Here is a 22,177-nt window from a genome sequence, read left to right as displayed (position 1 = left end):
GGTCCCTCGATCCTGGGAGCTCTCCGGCAGGTGCTCCCATTTTTGTTGCAGGGAGGGCAGAGCCTGGCTCCACCAGTCTATCTCCATTTCAGCCTCCCGAATGCTCCTAAGCCTTTCTACTTCAGCTTGAAGCCTTTCAACCTGGTTTTGCAGCTGTGCCGCTCGGCCAAGCAGATCATCTACTTGCTCACAGCGCACACAGCCCCCTGACACCACAGAGACGGTGTAGCATTCCCTGCAGCCCGCAACCTGCACCATCGCCTCCTTCCGTGGGAGCTCTGTCTGGGTTCCCACATCCATTTTGGTCTTCTTCTACCGGGTAGATACCATTGTTCTTTCACTGAACTGGGAAATACCTGTTGGTGGCACCCCTGGTTCACAGCTCCTTGGCACCTTCCTCGCCTTGTGCACTGGGAGGGAGTCAGTGCCCTCCCCAACGAGTTGCAAACAACTGCAGCCTCTCCTGCCCTGGGACACACCCAGTCACTGATGACTCACCCAGGCACTGCTGAGTCTCTCCCCTCTGGCCAGGGACTAGTCCCTGCCCTCCAGGAGGCTCTTTATCAACGGTAACAGGGGGTGGAGCATTTAAATCGCCCGCGGTGCCTCCGGCTACACCCCCTCCTCTCCTGATTCGTCGCCGGGAACCTCCGGGTCCGGGGTCAGAGGGAAGCAGCTCGGGGCTGATGCTCGCGGGGGGCTCAGGGGGGGCCCAGAGTACGGAAAACCGCCCGGTTAAGCCCGATGTCGCCCTCGCCCCCGCACTAACCTCAAGTCGCTGCCGCCGCTTTTCGCTGCTGCCGCCGCTTTTCGCTGCTGCCGCCGCTGTCTTGAGTTGAGAAGCAAATCTCTGGTAGAAGGAGTTTAAAGGGTGGAGTTGCTTTGCAAAACATCAGTATAAAGTAGAATAATGAAATTCCCTCCAAGTAACATCCAGGTCAGGATGCTGGGCACTTTCAGCAGCTTGAAACACTGAATTTCTATTCCATAGCAAAGTTTGGTATCTGTTTTTTTTCTGAATGAGAACCAAAACGAAAGAGCATTCAATATTTTTAGGGTATTTTTTTTTTGTGGAACAAGTTTGGGCCCATTATGGTAAAATTCTATTACAGGCTAAACTTTTCATATTAGTGTTGTATCGAATGAACCCAATATAAGATGTTATATTATAAAATAAGGAGTTGGAAAAAACCCACAAGGCGAAAAATTGTGACAAAATTGGTGTGTTGCATTCACTCCATGTGAATGAAGTAAGCGTTTCTTTTCTGGTGTAAAAATGTTCACATTTTGCCCAAGCTGACATTTCCCAGAGAAAGCTTTGGTTTTGATGAACTGACATGGCAGCATTATTTTACTACACATTTACTTTCTTCCTCCTAATAAGTTAGTTGTAAAATTTGAGACTCCTACATCAATTTGCACATTGTTACTGATAAATTGTCACTGAAATTTTGTTAGATTCTCTTCAGCCATATGGTAAACCTTATCTCTTACCCTAAAGTTATGTTTCACCAACAGAAGTGAAAAATAGAAAAATGTGTGCATGCCATGTACACAGACAGTTTATTCAATTAATGGGACAGTGTCATTTTTTTTGTTTAACTTTTCTAACCACTGAAGAGTTTAGAGCTTTCAGGCACACGAAACAGAATATAGACAAAGCTATCCAGACAGAAAAGTGTTACTGTGTGTGGAGAAAACAGCACATTTTTTCAGACATCTCTGGAGATACACTGCGCCCCATTCTTAATATCCTGTCTACGTTTTCAATTCTTTCAATCAGAAATCAAATAAAAACTGACAACTTAGCCCCTGAACAAACACCTACCATAAAAAATTGCAGATCCTATATTGTAATTATTTTGTAGGTAGCAAATAAAAAAAGCCAGAATCTTCATTGTTACTAAACACTTTTGTTAACAGCAGTTTAGCCTTCCTGCTTTTGTGTATAACTTATGTTTTATCCCCTTCCCTGCAGTACTTTGTTTCCACCTGCCGCTAAGAGACAGTCCAGTTCAGCAGTATACTTCCAGCAAAAATATAATCTCAAGCAGGCTGGTTTTATCAGATTTAGCAGATCAGGATCCTGAGTTCTTTAGTCAATATTCATGTCAAGCTTTTAGCTCAGAATATATTTTTCTTTCCTAGTGTTGAGCTAGTGTCTACTTAAACTAGCCAGAAAGCCAAAACTTGTACACAAACCTAATCTGGTTTAGAAGCTCTTCCAAATAAAACAATTTGACATATTGAGCTTGTACTGCCAAGTTGGGGGGGAAAAAAAAACCAGTTTGTCAAAACAATTATATTTTTACATAGCCACAAGAACCTTCATTCAGTTCATATGATACTCCATTGCTAAACAAGCTCCAGCTCTCTCTTTGGGAAACAAACCATGAAGGACCAGCAGAGCATACTTGGGAGTAGACTAGTTTTTGTCAATAGGTGGATCCTGTTTTTATCCTCTTACTTCTACCACGCAGCCACATGATTTCTGAGAAGGAGAACAGATATTTCTTCTGTTCTCTCTGTATCTCCCACAGCTGACGTGGACAGATGAATGAGTAGGTTTCCATGGATTGCTACCTTCCTCTGCCCCTCTTCCCCCTTTCTGCTTCATAACATTGGTTGTTTTCTCATGGTTTTCACCTTGGTATAAATACTGCACTAAAGCAATGGAGCTGGCAGTTTCTAAGAGCAGATTCCCATCAGAGGTGTCAGGAAATAAGAGCATGTTTGGGGCCAGATTGCTGCAAGCCTCTTGCAAGTGTGATTTGTTTAGGTGGCAGAATATCATAGTGCCGACAGTGAATGACGCTTGGTGGAATAAGCAGAGCTAGGAAGTCAGTATCACCAGTATCTGCCATTTATACCTGCGGTCTCTCTCACACCTGTCGTCCCTCACAGGGAAACGGGGAGGAAAGTTTCAGTCTTTTAACCGCACATGTGTGCTTGGTGCTCGTGTTGTTCTGCATCTGCAGTGGAGCTTGCCCTGAGTAAACTGGAGAGATTTCCTGCTAGGTCACTGCGAGCACACGTATTGTATTGAAGGGCATGAGAGCAGGTAGTGGCAGGCCCTTTCCTTCTCCAGTCAATCCATGCCAGCTCATAACTAGGGAGGTTTGTGTCTGGAATGCATCCAAATCTTGTTTGGTTCCTTTCAACAAAATAGGTTCTTCCTTCCCAAAATAGATTCTGCTTGTTGATTACAGATCGATTGGGCAGCTACAAAATGAGGTGACCCTTTTGTTGGGTTTTGTGCCAATCTCGTATCTAACAAGCCTTCTTTTTTTGCCTCTACAGATCCCTGTCGGTACTGAGATTGAAGGGATGAATATCCTGGGACTGGTGCTGTTTGCTCTGGTTTTAGGAGTGGCGCTGAAAAAGCTTGGCCAGGAAGGGGAAGATCTGATTCGCTTCTTTAATTCGTTCAATGAGGCAACTATGGTTTTGGTTTCCTGGATTATGTGGTAAGTGTGAGACTGCAGATACATCTGCAGTACAATATTACACTCAGTTCAGGAATCTCACCATTTATGCATCTCTCCAGCTTTTTCCTACCAGATTCACAGCAAAAGTGAATGTCATGGTATCACACGATGGGGTCTTTTCTTCTTGCCCGTGCCCTGTAATTAGACAGTCACGCATAGCTTAAGGTATCAGTCTGGAACACTTCAGAGTGTTGCTTAGAAGTCGTCTCCAGGACTCATTTTTGATTAATTAGTGGAAAAGAGACTTTCTATTTCCAAGCAGCAGAAGCCCATGGCTAGCTGCCATCGTGTGCCTAAAGGCACTGGCCTTGAATGAATAAAGGAGATGTGAGGAATACGGTCATGTGAAGGCCAGGGATGTTTGTGCTTCGAGTGCACTTGCAAATGCAGTGTGTAACTAAAATCATACTTGTAGTTTCATGCCTTGATTTTTCTGTTGATCAAAAGGTTACTTGTACTGACCTGAAAGGTAGCCCACTCACTGGTGTTGGTTTGAGAAAAACACTGTTGAGTGCATGAATACAGAGCCCCATCTCTCCATTTGCATCAAGGGATGATGGAGAACCTACATCCCTTTCTGTAGAAGGGAGAAACAGTCTCCAGGGCTATGCTCTCCATCGTACTGAAGCAGTAGTGCTGGCTATGTTTTGTCATTGTTATCAGCAGAGCCCGAGTTATGCAGTGGATTTTTAAACCTCTGTTCCTCTCCTGAGATGTCTTTCATTTTCTTGGGTGAAGCAGGAACTAATGTTACTAGCAGAGCAATCAACTGTGTTTCTTGTTTCTGCTTGCTTCTCCAGAGATGCTTCTCTTTTCCTTTTCACATCCCTGAGAGTAGGTATTTCCTAAGGTTGATTGTTTATTTGGTCTCCTGCCTATTAATGAGCAAATCCATTATTTCACTTCCTTGGAGTCCAGACATGTTTATGGGGTGAATGTTGCTCTGACCAGTCTCACAAAGCTTTTGGCACCAAAAAAAGTCCGTATGTTAGCAACTGGAGCGCACTGAACTTTCTTGCTAGGCAAGAAACCAGCGTTGGAGGAGGCATGTACCTCTAGAGAGTGGTTCAGGCCACTAATGCCTGGGTAGGACCAGTCTCCTGACTGAGTTTTCTCTCAGGTGGGATGAATCTGGGCCGCAGAGGAGTATCATGGCTGTTCTTGTGCATCTGGATGGGTCTAGGCTGCTCCTGTGAAACCAACAGTACTAATACCTCACACGCAAAACCAAAAATACTCGTAAGGACAGCTAGCTAACAAATTAACAGTGGGACATTCCTCACTCCCTATCCAAAGATGTTGGAAAAGCTATAAGCTTACCTTTCCAGAGGTATTTTTTCTCCCTTCTTTCTGCATTTTTCATTCCTACTATTTTCATCCTTCTTAAGAAGTAGAAAGGTTTTAACAAAACACCTGATTTTACACAGGCAGATCTCTGTGTTAGTTGCTATCATGAGGGATTGAAAAATTCAAAGTCTCAAAGCAGCTTAAGTCTTTTACCCTTGAGTGTAATTCCTTGGACACTGAACACTGATAAGAGGCAGTTCTTGTATTCAGCTGATTACAGTGCTAACACTTCAAGCCAATCACTTGGTGTATAATCCTTTACTTTGTGGATTATCGGGACCACAGCTGATTCTTAACACTGCAGTGCACTGTAGCCCTTACTTGTTCTCTTTCCTTCCTTAAGGCTTTTCTGTCATCCTGGTACTTACTCAAAATCTCTCAAGCGGCATGTGCTTCCCAAAAGATACTTTGAAATGGGTGAAATCATACTGCTAAGAGAAAAGGCAGCTTGAGCTTGTACCTAGTCCCATTCAGCAGCTGCTCTTGTATTTAGCAGCACTTTGGTCTCAACTTTCAGTTCCTTCCTCTCCAGCCTCCCTCTTCAAGGGGAGGGATCCAGTCTCAGCTCTGAATCCAGTGTTCACGTTTGCAGAGCTTATGCAGGACCAGGGCTCAGCCAGATCTGGCTAATCGGGGTGCTCAGAAACGTAGTTCAAAGGCAGTATGTCGCAGAATTGGCAGAGGCTAAGTGGAGAAGGTTCAACAGACCCCCCTAGAGATTTGGCCAAGGGAGGACAGGGAGAGGATGCTCACATTGATCTGGGACATAAGGATGTGTTCTCTGCACAGAACAGAGCTGCAGAACTGCTGAAGGACAGGCAGGCTAGGAACAAGTGAGTGATCTGGGCAACCTTAAGGCTTGTCCACCTTTCAAACCTTTGCGTGCTTAATCAAACCTTCTGAAGTTTGTCCTGACTCCACACATCAGCTTCTCTGAACGTGGGCATTGGATTGGAGGGGAGAGTGGGAGAAAAAACATTCTTTATTCCCAAGATGTACAGGCAGATCTTTTGTGGTCACGTGTGTGCCTGGGGCAGGGTTTTGGAGAGCTGGGTGATCTTTTAGTATTTCTTAATCTTAGAAGCAGAAGTGGATGGAGCATGGACAGCATCAGCAGAGGTATTCAGACACAGACATCCCAAGTAGAGCTTCAGAGGAACTGACCCTGGGCCTGAAGTGATTCCTGCGGTTCATTTAGTAGCTGTTGTGCTGTAGGTGCAAGGGCAGTTCTGTCTTTTCAGGTCTGTTCCCAGCTGCACTGCTGGGACCAGAGGTGTGGCTGTGGCCTGCAGGTGGCCCTTGCCCTGGAACAGCTCCAAGTGTTCCTGACAAAGGAAACCTCAAACAAATGCTGACGTCCTAAGACGTGGCGTGTTTCTAGATAAGAGGCATAGGAATGTACGTGTACGTGGCTGTTGGCTTGAGGGAACCTCTGGAAACCTGATCATTTAACTTAGGCTTTGTAGGCGAATAGCAGAGTTAATTGCTATCTTTGGCGCATGCATCAGCAGCCTGTAGCTGAGCTCTCTGGTATGGGCATAGCTCTTTACTTCCTACACTGAATATGCTGGCAGCCAGTACGTCTACCATTTTAATGATCTAACTTCATACTTTTGCTGGTAGTCACCGCATGTGTAAGATCCTTCTCTTCCACCCCTGTCTCTGCTCCAGTGACATGATACTGCTCCTTTTTCTTTCCTACCATCTGACATCCCTTCAGCAGTGACTTTAGCTTTAGGTCTTTGCCTGCCTTCCTCCCTGATGGACTAAAACTCCACACCAGTGTCTTGTCTTGATAATTTCTTCCAGCATTTCTGCTTCCTGCTCGGCTTCCCTTCCTAGCTGTGTCTTTGAGGGCCTAGGTGAACAGGGCTTTTTCAGTTTGACTGCTTGCCTTCCACCAAGCGAGAGTGTTAGAGAGGCCTTCCAGATCTGCTTAACCTGAGTGTGTGGTGAATAAGGTGCTACCCTTTGGTAGGAGCAGCATATTCTTTAGAAGAAAATTATCTCCAGGACAGGGAATGGCATATTTTTCAAGGCTTTTTGTTTGTACTTAATGTCAGGCAATATTTCTTTACACAGGTATGTACCTATTGGCATTATGTTCCTTGTTGGGAGCAAGATTGTGGAAATGGAAGATGTTGTGCTTCTGGTGACCAGTCTGGGAAAATACATCTTTGCCTCTATTCTGGGCCACTTCATCCATGGAGGAATCATTCTGCCGCTTATTTATTTTGCATCCACGCGTCAAAATCCGTATCGTTTTCTCTTAGGACTTATCACACCACTTACCACTGCTTTTGCCACTTGCTCCAGGTAGGTTTCTGTGCTTCTTTCAGGACTATAGCCTGGTTAAATTTGTCACTGTAAACTGGTTATATCCCAACACCAAACTGTGTTGAGTTTTAGGTGTGAATATTGTTCCTGAGACTGCAAAAAGAGACTACAGAGCTTGCAGAGTCTCACTGCTGTCAGGAGCCTGCCACACAGCACATACTGATAATTAGCTGTTGAAAACAATTCCTCAAAATATTGGGACTGTAGCATGACGCTGAGTTGGAAATTTTAGGGGGAAAAGGTGAAAGTATTTGCCTTAAAAAGAACCTGCCAGTTGTCCTTTCAATTTGAAGTAAAGTGAGGGTCAGTAGTGAGGGACTTTGTCCTGAGAAGTTTAGTTCTACAAGTTCAGGAGGATCTGGAACAAGTTTAGACTGATTTTGCAGGAGCAAAGCATACTTATTAGCTAGTGTAAAGGGACTTAACTTTATTGATTTCAAAGATCTGGCCTGATCAGCTTTTATTTGTCATAACCAAACTATCAAGCATGTCATTTACACTTTTTTCAAGGGGCAAACACATGATCAAATATCATAACTATATAAAATCATTACAGGTCATCTCCAAAAGTAGCTGCATGTCTGTCACAGGAGCTGAAGTACATGAAGCAGGAGAGGGTTTATGAGTAAATCCATGTAATATGTAATGCAAGAAATAAATCCAACAGTGATTTTTTTTTTTTGTCTATTAATTTGAGAAGGTACTAGTACAACACTAACAGCAATTGCTGTTGCATCTGTTGTGTTTATATCGGCATCTATTGGTGTATTTTTTGTGGTTTGAGATTTGATCATTCCACAGCCCTGTTAGGCTGCGTACTGTATTAAGTCATGAGTTTTTGCTTCTGGGAGATTAGAGTCCTTATCATCTATTTCTGGATGGAAGGAGATTATTAAATACTGCTACTCAAGACCAACAAAGAGGGTCCCTCATTGCTATCATGACAGAGAAGGACTATAAAGTGGCATCTTTGTCTTGACTGTCCTGTCTGCAGGATGTTAGAAACATGAAGGCCATGAGACTGTGACTTTCCATTCAGCACACCCTGATGCTTTGTGTTTGATTTTTCCCTGTTCTCTGTTTCTAGCTCAGCAACTCTCCCGTCGATGATCAAGTGTATTGAGGAGAACAATGGAGTCGACAAGAGGATCAGCAGGTTTATCCTTCCTATCGGGGCGACTGTAAACATGGATGGAGCTGCTATTTTTCAGTGCATGGCAGCTGTGTTCATTGCTCAGCTGAACAATGTTGACCTCAACCCTGGGCAAATCTTCACAATTCTGTAAGTTGCTTGCTATTGCAACCGCATCCTTCTGGCCCCCAGACGCATTCAAGCCTGTGGTCTCTCTGTTAATAGGTAGCAGTTTGCATTCCACATCTCTGACCTAAAGCTTGCAAACTGCTATGAAACATAATTATAGGGTGATTAAAGGATGGAGTCTTTCAAGCTTTATAAGGTTTGCCAGAACCTTGATTTAATAAAAGGTGGAACCTGGGAGGGGTAATTGAATTCTGAAACAGGCTTTGAGCTGTTTAAAGCTGTTTTCACATGAAATTTCTCTTCTTCCTTAAGCATCTCACTCCCCCACCCTCAACTCACTGTTAAGCTGGCTAATTGAGGCATGCTGCTCTACCCAGAAAGCTACCCCTGATTCCCCCTCTGGATGTCTTAGAAAATCCTCCTACCAGCTCCTCAGTTCCTTATGTATCAATTTCATACTAAAGACTCTGCTCCTGCTTACCTCTGCCCTTCCTACCATCGCATCGGTGGCTTCCCAGGTCAGACCCATTATCATTCCCCTCCTGACTGCTTTGCCCCATTATCCCCACCACCACCTCAGTCCTGCCTCCTTCTCTAGGACTCTCTCCCCTCCATGCCTGGAATATCCTCCCACATCCCATAAAGTGTCATTCTCTTCATTTCCCTCCTCCAAATCCTCTAAGTGAGGATCCTACAAGGAGTTCTAGCCCCTCACTGTGCCGAGAAGCCATAGCTGTATCCACCAGATGCCTCCGAGGGCTGGTTCCTGGCATTTTTTTACCCTCCCTGGCCAGGTTTTACTTCCTTCCTTATTACATTTCCCAGTATATTGTTTGTCTATTTAAGGCAGAGCTGGGGAATTATTTTCTTTGTGGACGGCCGAATTAGCCTTTTAGGTACTCTTAGTGAATCAGGTGTTAACACAGGCCTGAGGATTATGCAGTGATAGCCCACAGAAAACTCAGTTGTAGACATCTGCACACAAAAAGGTGTGTGGTCCATGTCTGTAGCACATGTACCACAGGTTTCCAGCTCCTGATTTAGGGTATGTGTTTGCATGCAAATGAGAGACAAAGAAGGGACAGTACCCTGCACGGCAAGGTTTATCTTTATACATTTGGGGCCAGGAGATGTAAGGTACTCACCATATTTGAACTGATACGTTACTTGGGTATATTAGTAAGGCAGCAGGATATAGTTGTGTTGGTTGGGTTTTTTTCTGAAAAGACAATCATGGTATTAAACACAGAACCATTGCCTTGGTAGCTGCTGCGGATGCCTGCTGAGCAACTGTGCTCTGTACCCATTCCTTCGCATCAGCAGGCAGGAAAGGGTTTGCCTGGGAAGCAAACGATCTGTGTGTCCCATGCTGTAGAGTTTGTTTACAATTCTCATAGCAGGGAACTGTGTGATGTAAGTGTAGAAGAGGAGTGCTGCAGGGCTTCTGCTAACCGGGCACGCAAATTGATTTGCAGTGTGACAGCTACCGCATCAAGCGTGGGTGCAGCCGGGATCCCAGCCGGAGGAGTCCTCACCATCGCTATCATCTTGGAGGCCATTGGACTTCCGACCAATGATCTCTCCTTGATATTAGCGGTGGACTGGATTGTGTAAGTACTTTAGGCCACATGTATCTATATCTGCTGTTGCATGACGTGTAGCATGTTCAGCTGGAAACATGGGGCAGAGTAGTCAAAGCAGTGCAGTATAAAATAAAACCCTACAAGATATGACTGCCTACAGGACAGGTAACTCTTGACAGATAATGGAAAAGTGGTCCCTTCTCCATTAAAGCAGTTAGTGTGCTAAAATCCCTCTTCAGCTTTCTTACTCAGCCTTTATTGAAACTTACTTCTTCCTGGTTTCAGTTCCCTTTAGAAGGATTCTTAAAAGTATGTTCAGAAGGTGTTGATATTGCTGGAAGTTAGTTGGACAGTAGGAGAGAAGGGGGAAAAAGGAAATTGAGTCTGAATAGTGGTGCAAAGCTTTCTTGGTCACATGTGGGAAGCAGTCTCCATCAGAAGCTGTCGTCAGCTATTGTTTGAACTATTTTTATAGTTCAAGACTGATCAAAGCACCAACACAAGTGCCACAGAGAGGTGCCATCCATTCGCAGCGCAGGGACACAGAGGGTTTGTGGCACTCATCACAGCTGTGGGCAGTGTCACGGCTGGAACATGCTGCTGGGAGTCATAAATTTAATACACAGTATTACCACCTTTCCTTTCTGTCTTGTGGGAAAGAGCTAAAAGGTCAGACCTTTGGTCAGCTCCTTCTCTTCTTTCCAACAGCCATTCCCCTACTTGAAACATTAGAGATTATCTCCTTGCCCAGCTCTGTTTGGAAGAGCTTATCTCACCACTTAGCATAGTTGTGTCCTTGTTAAGGCCTAAATTTACATTCCGTACTACCTGAATTAGATTAAGGAAAGCCTAGAAAATTTGTTTTGCTCTAAGTATTGGGGACCCAGCCCTAAGTGTATGACAAGTGTAAATGCCACATGCAGATGATTTCTCGTAGCTTAGATGAGCCCTGTGGAAAAGGGTGTGTCTGGTTTTCCTCAAACAAGCATCTGACCACTCATGAATTACAGCATGCTTAGAGTTTAAATGCTAGTGAAGTAAGCATGATCTGATAATTTAAAAGCATAATCTGCTTTCAAGCTATCTGGTTGAAGTTGGGTAGTGGGCTGAAATCACTGGTCAGTATGGGTCAAGCGATCTGAATCCCATTGGGGTTTTTTTTCCAGTTGATGGGTTTCTGGGCAGGTCGTGGTTTACACTGTACATAATCCCTCTGAATTGCTTTTTGGAAACACCAGCCTGTCTGCATAGATGGTGTACTTCCACAGCAGATGTGGAAATTAGGCAAGAGTGAAAAGCTTGCCCTTCCTTTCACTCCAGGCTGGCTCAGCCTGTGTCATGCTGACTTAGTTTCAAAATGTGTAGCATCCCTCTGTGGTCAGCACTGTTGTTCTAGTCAAGGAACTCAGCCTTGTGGTAAGAAAAGGGGGGAAGAGGGAGGGAAGAGTCCCGTGTCTTGTTTTAGTGCCAGCTGTTTTAATTACCAGAGAGGACCACAGTTACAAGTTGAGCACACGTTGAAGTTAGGCTGCAGAATGACTAAAAGAAGTCTCAAAAGGCACGTGAAGAAACTGTTCTTTCTTATGACCCATAAACCTCATCCGTTAGACCCTGGGACACAGTAGTTTTGTGTTGTAGGACCAAAGATGAGAACAGGTGCTACTAGCAAGAAATCCAGAGAACACAGTCATTCTGTCTGCTTTTGGAAGGATCCCTTAAGTAGGTGTTTGGGTTAAGGTACAAGTCTCTATAGTTAAAAAAGAGAGCTGGGTGCTCTGAATCACCTTCTGGATAAGCCCAAATTAAGTTCCTCCTCTGAACTCGCTTTTCAAAAATGCTGGCCTGGGGAAGAAGAAGAGGAAGGAGGTGGGCTGGGAAAGAAGGATGCCTGAGAAAGAGTAGTACCATTGCTGCAACCCACTGAGAGGCCCGAACCAGTTGATAGTAACAGTTGGGCTGATCTTAAACCAGCTCTGGTGCACATTTTTAGTTCTGAAATGGTGATGGTACTGCTGTGGAAAATACCTATGGTAACACCACCTCCCTTGTCTACCTCCACTGATATTAGTGGATCAGCAGGATTGAATCAGCTCCCCTTCTTGTGTTGTAACTCTCTTAAGCTAAAAGCTTGCTGCTTTGTTCTTTGTTTCTGATCTTAACCAGGGACCGAACCACCACAGTTGTGAATGTGGAAGGGGATGCCCTAGGAGCAGGCATCCTTAATTACCTGAATGAAAAAGAAAAGAAAGAAAAAGAGCAGGAGCTAAAGGAAGTCAACGTAGAAGCAGTTGCTAACAGCAAGTCTGAAGGGGAAACATCGCCTTTGGTAACCCAGAAAAAACAAGTCTCCAACACAACCAGTACAGCAGACCCTGAATCCAAGGAATCAGTATTGTGAACTCAAGGGCGTTCATCAACATGTGTGCTAGAGGTGGACCGGGGACTTGTTAATGCACCTAGAAGTTTGCAGTGCTAACAAGGGCTGGATGGCTCTTGAAAGTTTTCTGTTCCAGTCTGTTTTGAAATACGCTGGCCTGGGGAAGGGGAGGGAGGTGGGTGGGCTGAGAATGGGTGTTGAGAAAGAACACTCGCTTTATAATAGTATTTTGGTAATTCATATGCATACATGTATATGTGTTGCACATGCACACACATATACATGTATCTGAAAACAATGCCATTGAGACTTCTGGTTTAACAAGACTTCTCTTAGTAATGGCTCATATGGGTTGGAGATGGGGAAGTAGACAAACCCAGTATGTGCTTATTGTAGGGAAAAATTAGTAAGCTTATTGTGCTGCTGTTCGAATGGAGATGCAGTCTAGAAACTCCAGAGTGGGTGAAAATGTTGCTTAAATTTAGTTTCTGTTCTGGAAGCACTTACTGACCATTACAGACACAATATGAAGCAACATTTTTCTCCCACTGCCCTTCCTCTCTTGTTCTCTGGTCCCTTAAAACATCAAACATATCCTGAAAACTTGTTTTTTCTTTTTTTTTTTTTTTAATTTTTTGTTTCATATCTGAATTAATAGCTTATAGGAGTCTGACCCTTGTTCCATTCCCCCACTGCACTGCAGCTCATAGCAGCTTTCCTGCCTTTTGGTGAGTAACTCCCAAACTTTGGGACCAAACATAGGAGATCTTCATGCAGATCAAGGACTGTTTTTTTCCTTTCCTCTAACCAAGCCGTTAAGGAAAAAATCCAGAAGAAACACAAATTTTGTTAAAGTAATCCCTCTGGGGCTGAAAAAAATGTAGAGTCTATTCCAGCATAAATATGTCTGAAAGAGGCTTGCCTGCGACAACATCAAGAAATCAAGAAGTCAGTTCCATTCATGAAAACACGCATGCTCCTTTGCTAGCACGCCATGTCCTGCTCATGTTTATTTAACAGGTCAGTCCAGACAAGTTAAGTCATATCCCTCTGCCAGCAAAATTGAACAGGGAAGGAAAAAATCTGCACACACATCATGTGGGAACTGACGACAGGCAAGTCTGAGTGTTGGCTTGAAAGTGGAAGAGGTGAGTTTATAACCCGGTGTAGTTCAGTGATCTCTGTGTGTTGGGACAGCTGCATACCTGTTCCTGCTAGGATTTTGGTCCTGCTAGAAATGTCCTTCCAGCAGCAGCTTACATTTAGTAATTCTGGGTGGTGCTGGGCCAGGGTAATGCTTAGTGGCAGATGGTAACCTTCGCTTGAGGCTGAGCCAAATGCTTCTGGATTCTGACTCCACCTTTTTTCCTTTACAACATACTTCCTGAATTTACACCACAAACCTGAACAAAGTCCGGCAAACTCATTGCAAAGATCCTGTTGATTTATCTGTCTTGGCTTTTTGGACAGCAAATCGTTACAAAATTGTGGCTGTGCATATGCCAAGATTTGCCTGGACTTGTGATGTTTTCCCTTGGCTACTTTAGCAAGATGATTGCATATGGTCAGTCTCCACACTTTTAATTCAGCAATATATATTTACACTTAACTTTGATGTAAAGTAATGCTAAGTCTCCCTTTTTCTTTCTCCTCTCTTGCTTCAGAGGAAGCTATCTTGGAAAGATATCCAGTTGCTGATGTTTATGTTCACGGCACTAGGAAGAGGCAGCTCCAATTTCATAGCAGCAGCAGCCGCCTTCATTTGCAAAGCATCCTTCCTGGTAAAGGGACACAATGAATTTTGCAAAAAAAAAAAGACACTCAGAATGAGATGTGGCTACCTCTGAGGGAAAACACAGTGAGTGCGTCATTACTGGCTGTTTAATCATGTGCGGCAGGGCTGTGCAAACAATCAAAGTAGGAAAGGATTAGTCAGCCCACTGAGAAACTCCAGGTGGAGTTTCTTTTTAACCAGATTATTTATAACCATGTCCACAAAATTTGGTCATTCCTTGGCTTATGTTCAAAATGGAAGGAGACAAACACAATTCTCTAGGGGCATGCTTTGCCCAGTATTTATTATTTCATTTTCAGCAGATCAAGACCCACTGAAACTTTGCATTTCCTCCCATTAGAATCATCCCAACTCCTTTCAACTCAGAAAACCAAAAAGCGCACTTTGTAGCTGACAGTGAAAGTCAACAAATAAGAGGTGTTTTGAAAAATGTTGGAGGTTTGAAAAAATGGTTCTCAACAAAACCTTTTTTCTTTTTTCCTTCATTTTTAAACGTCTTAAGTATTTCTTTGAAAAATCTGAATGCACCAGACCCCAAATACTTTGATTTTAAAGCAGTATATGGATGTCTCAAGGAAGCTGAAAAACATGACTGTTCCCTGTGAGCTGGGTTCTGTAGTTGCGTTTTAATCCCCCATCAGACATTTAGCTCCTCTGATGCTCTCCCTCACCATGACACATGCAGCTGGGATCAGGACATGAGAGCAGGCAGCACTCAAATGACAATTCCCATGAAGCGTCACAGCACCATTTCGGCCTAGAACATTTCTCAATTTTTATTGTTTTCGCCCCAAAGCTGTTGTTGCCCACAGGTAAAAAGTACTTGCCTCAACAAGTCCAAAGGCTGGGCTTTCTTGCAGGCAGCACCTTGCCATTGCTGTATTGATCTTTCTTCCCTGTGGTGCTGCAGCTTGAATGCGCCTCGTCCTTGTAGCAGCGTGCCATAGGCTGTGGCACATTCTTTCCGACAGTAGATCCCGGGAAATGGTAAATTAAAGCCAATACCTCAGAGTCGTCTTAGTATTTTCCAATAGCAATGCAGAAGCTCAAAGTCTTTGCTGAAGAATGTGTCTCCCAGTCCCCACTAGTAGATTGCCACGTTTTGCATCAATGTGAATGTCTAGTCCCATGTAAAGCATGTTAGAGCGGTCAGATTTAAGGAGGTCAAATCATTCTCGTAGCAGGAATTTAACCAAGGAAATCTAACACTCCTTCTGGAAACAGGTACCATAGGTTTTATATGAACCATGAGTATTCAGGTCTTAACCTGCCAGAAATCTGTAATCTTACAGAAGCCCAACTTTAGACTTACAAAGGTGCCAGTTCTTTTGTTGCTCGTGCACAGCAAGAGGGATCCCAGAGGTCTAGTTGACATGGTGGTGTCAGGGCAATGGTTGGACTCGATGATCCCAGAGGTCTCTTCCAACCTGGTTGATTCTGTGATTCTGTTTTCCATGGAGGCAGGAACGCTGGGTAACTACTGCTTGTCAGAACATCTTCTTGGGCTTTTCTGTATCATCTGTGTCAGAAATTACATTTCTTGTTTTTCTGTAATGTCCCTGTTCCTCACAATGGCCATGGCCACCTTCTAGGGCTCTCCACCTGGCTTCATATTTTTTTTCTTAAGGTACAAATGTAAAAGATCCAATATTACACTCTCTCGGACTGTAAAAAATTTGGCACATTCCAACAACTACCCTTGTAACAACGTGAATCCTTGTTGAAAGCCTGATGAGACAGAAGATTTGCCATTTGCTTGAAGTGGTCATGGTCTTCAGGTAAGGAGAAAAATGAAAGGGCTGCTGAAGGATGTGCATTTTAGATGCTGTCCTTGACCTGCAGTGCAATGTGCTACACTGGGAGCTTCCTATTTCAGGTCCCCGCGCAGCCTCACTCCAAGAGGCTACAAGCTGCGAAGGTGCTCAGCAGCAGTGCAGGTGCAGCCAGTCGTACCCGCTCTGCTCTCACCCAGGCACTCCATGAATCTGGTGCTGGTGTGGTACTTCACTCCAGTGTCTCTTGACGGGACGTATGTTTATGTTCTCCCAACATGACTGTAAATTGGAAACCTTTAGTCAGTTGCTTTTTCTTTCAAGAGGAAATAAATTCCATTTAGAAAACACTATTTTTCTTTTTGGTTTTAGTATTTTTTTTGGAAGGTACAAATTCTTTCCTTAGGAAAGCAGGCTACAAACAGCTCATGTCCTACCTTCTAGTACAGTGATTGCTTTTTAGGAGAAAGATATGGGAATATGGAAGAGAAGAGTCTGCAAGCCTTTGGTATATGCAGTCCCATTTTGTCTCTGCTGCCATTTATTCTTCCACTTTTACCTTGTGCTTTTCACTGAAGTTTCTTTGATTGTTTTGGACCATCTTTTATTTCTTCTTCTCCAGGATTGGCTTTCTACTCTGTTTTTATCCATCACTGCCTGATCTCATCCCATTTCCTGGAATGCCCTATGCTGTTTTTATGTATCAGTGGCTCAGGTATAAATGGGAGAGTGGACAAAGTTTCGAGGGCTCCAGCTGGTCCTTGGGAAAGTAGTTTGCATTCTGCCTTGCTCCTGTCTTTAACTTCACCAGAGGTTTGTGAGACTTAGTACATTAAAGAGTTGCTCTGAGAGTGCAGAGCAGTATCTGTCTCTCATCTGGAGAAAGGTGCTTGTTCTGTGCTGTGAGATGTGACTATGGATGCCTGAAAAGCTGTAGTGAGCAATGGAGGGTGCCAGCACTTGGCTGCTATTAGGATATGTTCAGTAAAGACCCATCATCCCCTGGAACTGAGGTTTAGCTGAGTCTCGGCTGGTGTGTTGGTAATTGCACTACAAGATTCAGTAATTGCAAAGGACTTTAAACCCTTCTGGGCATGGCTCTTGCAATCAGGATTTTGTGTTGAAAACATACTAGGGCCAAACCCCCAGGGCTTCCCCTGCAGGGATGTGACAAGCAGAACGGTGTCGTTTGGACATAACAGAAATGTGGAGCCAGCCAAAGTACCAAATCAGCTGGTGAAACAACCTCTGCTCTGTCTTTTCTGGGCAGCCCTGTTACTGCCTGAAGAGGCAATGCCCTGAGCTGGAGGTGGCGAGAGGTTGAGGGGACAGTGTGAAGGGCAGAAAGGTTTCCTATGTGCTTGCTCTGTTCCTATACTCTTCCCTGGATGTTTGCTGTGGCCAGTGTCAGAGATGGCCATGACCCAGTGTCACCATCCTTAGACTCATTCTCCTGTGGTTGCTCCATATTTTACAGCACGAATAATGAAAACCGAGGTGTTTAGAAAGTTCCTCTTTCAGTCAAGTCAAAGGCCCTGGTATCTTCGTGACTGACCACCGTGCCATATGTTGTAGGTTATGGCCTCAAGAGCTTGCAGAAGGTACAAAACCACCACCTCTTGCTGCAAAGATTTGCAGTGTTGGTCAACAGTCTGGGCTGAATCTTCACTCTGGTCCTCTGCTTAGCACAGCACATTTCTGCAGCCACTGGAAAGCATCCTCCTGTTGGAAATCAGCATTTTGAATCCTGACCCTCCCACAGGCAGTTAGCAATGGGCCTCAGGTAGGAAGTCAAAGGACCAAAAGACAAACGCTCACCAAAGGAGAAATGTCACATCTTCATTGATTTTAACTGGGCCATGGCAGTTCATAATGACTCTCAGACCTGCCTGTAATGACTGATCCCGTTACTGATGAACAGCACAGAATTAGGCAGGTCTCATAAATCCTCTGCCTGTGCTTCCTTTTCTTTATACTAAGTTTACAGATACTTACCTGTCTCTCCCAGGCAATAGTGTGAAGGATAGTGAGTCGCAGTGTTTGGAAAGCACTCTTAAGACACAGAGCACTAAATCTAAAGTAATAATGAACTTTTAAAAAAAAAGTATCAAATGATTAAAGTATGCATCATGAAATCGGAGTTGCGTTGTGCTAGAGTATGAATGACTGTGATGGAGATCCAGCGTATGCATTTGCTGGGCTAACTCGGGGGAAGCGGGGGAACTAGTGTCAGTGTGAGCTGCATTTCAAAAAGCGGATGTGATTTAGTCAAGGGAGGCGCAGTGCCCTGTTACATCTGCCTCCTTCCATCTCCACCTGGGATGCCATGAAAGCTTAGGTTCAGGTAAAATAACAGACCTCACCATGGATTCAATGTCTAAATTAGCAGCCTTGACAGCTTTGTTTCTGTCTAGTTGCAAGGGAAGAAAGAGCTTTTCAACTAAAAAGAACAAGTTGTCTTGGCAGTATTGCAGGAAAAGAAAGAAGAGCTGGAGGGCTGCATGGGGAGCATCACGGAGGACACGGTAAGCAAGTGGATAAAGAAGCTAAGACACTGAAGGAAGCATGTTTTCCTTGGTGTTTTGATACAGATAGCATGAAAAAGACTGCAGGCATTTGTCCAGCATGTAGCAGAGAGGATGCAAATCCCTGCCTGCTGACTGGCCAGGATTTGCAGGGAGAGGCAGACGGCGAGTGCTGTTTCTGACGCTCACCGTCACTGAGCAACAACGAAGCCTGCAGCATGCCAGCGTGGAGCTCTGATAAGCTGCTCCTGGCTGCTGGCCATGACCACAGAGAAATAACGGTACAGTTATGGATGAGGGATTGACCCACATTCCTCCTTGCAGGACAGCTAGGACAAATGCTCCTCAGATAAATGCATGGTAGCCATTACTCTCTGAGGACAAAGACGACCTTGTTATCTATGCGAGCGTATTGATGAAAGCCATGTTCACTTGCTGCTTCAGTTGCAGGGAGGAGGGAAAAGGGTATGAGAAATGATCTGAAACTTTTTCCAGACATCGGGCAACACGTTGAGACAGTTGCCACTGAATATTTTAAGTCTGACGAGAAGTGATCAAGAGCCTTGTTTGGCTCCCGTAGCTCTCTCTCTTCACATCTGAGCACCGGCTTGGGAAGTTAATGTTAACACAGCATTCGTTCTCCGCACGGGGTCTTTACAGACGTTTGTGACCAGCAGGCACTGTTTCACAGCTGCAGAAGTGAATGCACACAGAAAAAAGGTGAAAGAACGCTTTCTCGAGTCATGCAAAGAATGATCAAGCAGGCTAGGAGCAGACCTTGAAGCCTGAAGCCAAGTTCATTGTTAGCTTATAACTATCACCTACCTAAAAAATTTAGCATCTGGGGGTTTATAAATATATTTGAGTATTGATACCAGAGTATTAATAGCATGTTAGTGCAGGATTATCACTTCTCTTTTTGGAGGAATGGAAGGGGAGGAGTGTAGAAGTAAGACAGTTATCTTCCCTCTTGGATGGATATTTTAACAGAAAAGGAAAAAGAAAATCTCTTTTTCATTGAAGAGTTCACGGTATGGTTACTTATCAAATTCTATCTGTGTCAGCAGATCCTCAGCAGCTATGAAATCTCATTTGGATTTAACCACTGATCTGGGTGCCAGCAGGAGGTGAGGACTGCGGACATTTCAGCAGGCCAACTGCTCTTACTTGAAGTCCTGCTCAAGAAACATTTGTACTTGTCTTTCCCAAGGCCACAGATGCTGTTTGCAAGGCAAGCAGGCTTACTGACAGGAACCAGCGTGAGGAAATGAATTTTGAGCCAACCCTGTTGTAATGCAAAGTTAACAGTGTGGTTTTAGGCCACAGAGACCAAGAAATTCAGTATTAGATGTTCCTTAGGACAGCTTTCACTTGCTGCTTCTGATAACAACACTGAGAAAGTAATACGCTTCTTTTGCAAGCATGTATTTAGTAACTGAAGCTAAACTGCATATAACATGTCGGTGCAACTTAAGTTCCAGTTGCACGCTGCAGAAAGAAACTACCAAGGGAAATCTTCTCTGAAGGAAACTGTTTACACATGCCTGAATCCCCCTGGATTACATTCCCACAGAAAGAATTGTGCTTAACCATAAAAAAATACTCCAAGTATTAACTGGTTTGGATTGTAGCTTTTCTAAGAATCAGAAGGAAAGCCACAAAAGGGACGGGCCAGGGCCTTTGCTGGTGTGCATTAACGTAATTTCCTGAGCTTTCAGTGGCCTGTGGACTTGTCATGGAGATGATACCTCCTTAGCAGCAGAGGGGTTTGGTTTGATCCTCTTAAGATGATCACGTTCAGTAAAGCAGCAGTAAAGGAACATATTTAAAACTTGTTGGCTATAACTAGAGGCATTTTATGTTTCACAGTATTCTTTTGACGTGGTGCCTCCCACAAGAAAAATGTGTTTTCTAGACAGTCAGTGTCAATACAGAAGCAAAGCTTCTTCATATTTTGATCAGTTTTCCTTCTCTGTGCCCCTCTTGCAGAGAGTGCTGTGGTCCTTGGAGTCTGCCCAGACCTCAGCAGGACCAGGCTCCTATAGTATATAGATTAAACTTAAACATATTCTAGTCCCATGTAAGGACATAGACTGTCTCACATTCTGTTACAAGGGGACGAAGACATAGCTTCAACTTTGGAGGAGGGGCTGGGCTGAAGAAAACTCTACTCCATTAAGGCAATACCTTAATGACATTTTACACTTAATAAGACAAATAATTGTGACCAAGCTAGCCCAGCCCTGGCTGCCTCCCTGCTCTCGCCCGCAATAGATGCTCTGCTGACATTACTTCCCTGAGGACCAGCGTGGAGGTAATGTGTTTGCCATCCCTGAATATTGCAGTCTTTTGAGAATATAGTCTTATTTAGACTTTCTCTGTCACTATCCTGGCTACACTTTGTAAGGTCATCCACAAAGCACGTGCTGTACAGGATGGAGACCATGCGTAGCACTACAAACAGCTGAGCATACCTCTGCTAATGGGAGATGAGCCTCTTTTTCTGAATTGCTGCTTCTTTATGGCAAACTGAGACTGACTCATTCACCGCTTTGTGAGGGTGAAGATTTTGATTAGATTTTTGATTAATCCCTCTAGGTTCAGGGCCAGCAGGACCATCCCTAAGGCACGAGGAGTCTCTGCAGCAGAGGTACACAGTCTGCCTTATTATCCTTAAAGGTGCCTTGTCCTGGTTCCCTTCAGGACAAATTCCAAGCTGCTGTTTGGCTTTCGACTATAACTATGCACCAAAGGTGAGAGGCTCCATTATCCCTGGAGACAGGAGGGAGAACATGATGTCCTGGTGTGGGACAGGGACAGTGAGTTTCTTTTCTTTATCCTGTAAGCTCTCTGTCAGCAATCCTGCCTCTGATGTGCGTATGCGTGTCTGTGCTTTTATTTCTACATGAACACAAGTTGCTCTAATTAGGAGGGAGGATTCTTGTATTTTTATATGCTAAGCCATTTGATTAATTACTTTAATAAAATGACAAGACAGATGAACTCTGAAATTCACTGCCATCTGCTCCAGTACAATCCAGTATCACTGATACAAAGGTGTCTGCCTTCAGATGAAACCTAGTGCTTAGAGTAACCACTCCATCGAGTAAGTACGTGTGCCATATGGGTGTGTTGATCCTTGTGAACATCTGTAACTGTTCCTGTTTTAAAGCTACGGGTTTGATCCATGTGACTGTATCAGCCTTTTTATTATCTACCAAGAACAGATGTACATGCACATGTGCAAAAAGAAGACCATATTGCTGTATCTAGGGGGGTGTGTGACCCTGGGATAGATATTACAGATGTTTACTGTGTAGTGCACCCTTCAGCATAAAAACTCTCCCTGCCTGCCCGGGGAGAAAACAGTGCTGTGGGTCAGGTTGAGATGGTTTGTTGTATTAGGAGGGTGACACAATAGGATGCTTGCTCTCTTTTTCTCTTCTGTCACGGCAATGTGTATTTGTTTTCCCTTTGTGTAGCTTCTCAATCTGAAATAAAAATCACCCCGAATAGAATTCACGTTTCCATCTTTGTTTGGAGAAGAGCTAGCCCTTTAGCTGGATCAACCTTGCCTAAGCAGCTGGCAAGCTCTCTGCGACTCCTTTGGAAATGCCCCTGAAGGACAATTGTGTAAATTGGTATTCAGGTCCACTTTCCCAGACTAGGCCCTTTGCTGGCATGCTGGTGTC

General features: G+C 44.2%; 2 protein-coding genes across 6 annotated transcripts in view; both read left to right on the top strand.

Moving 5' to 3' along the window:
* Positions 1-16,622, top strand: part of SLC1A4 (solute carrier family 1 member 4) — a 36,854-nt gene extending 20,232 nt beyond the window's left edge. For 3 of the 5 annotated variants that reach the window (XM_068401874.1, XM_068401890.1, XM_068401898.1), the window contains 5 exons: positions 3,301-3,467; positions 6,918-7,151; positions 8,260-8,454; positions 9,909-10,043; positions 12,180-16,622. In XM_068401874.1, coding sequence (XP_068257975.1) covers positions 3,301-3,467; positions 6,918-7,151; positions 8,260-8,454; positions 9,909-10,043; positions 12,180-12,414 — 966 coding nt within the window. In that variant the 3' untranslated portion in view covers positions 12,415-16,622. The remainder of the gene's footprint in view (positions 1-3,300; positions 3,468-6,917; positions 7,152-8,259; positions 8,455-9,908; positions 10,044-12,179) is intronic. The other 2 variants (XR_011048248.1, XR_011048249.1) reach the window with 2 other exon arrangements.
* Positions 1-22,177, top strand: part of CEP68 (centrosomal protein 68) — a 179,604-nt gene that overhangs the window by 138,213 nt on the left and 19,214 nt on the right. The window lies entirely within an intron of this gene.

This window comes from Nyctibius grandis, chromosome 1 (genome assembly GCF_013368605.1).
Source record: "Nyctibius grandis isolate bNycGra1 chromosome 1, bNycGra1.pri, whole genome shotgun sequence".
In the NCBI taxonomy this organism is placed as follows: domain Eukaryota; kingdom Metazoa; phylum Chordata; class Aves; order Nyctibiiformes; family Nyctibiidae; genus Nyctibius; species Nyctibius grandis.
This window is presented reverse-complemented; position numbering and strand designations above follow the sequence as displayed.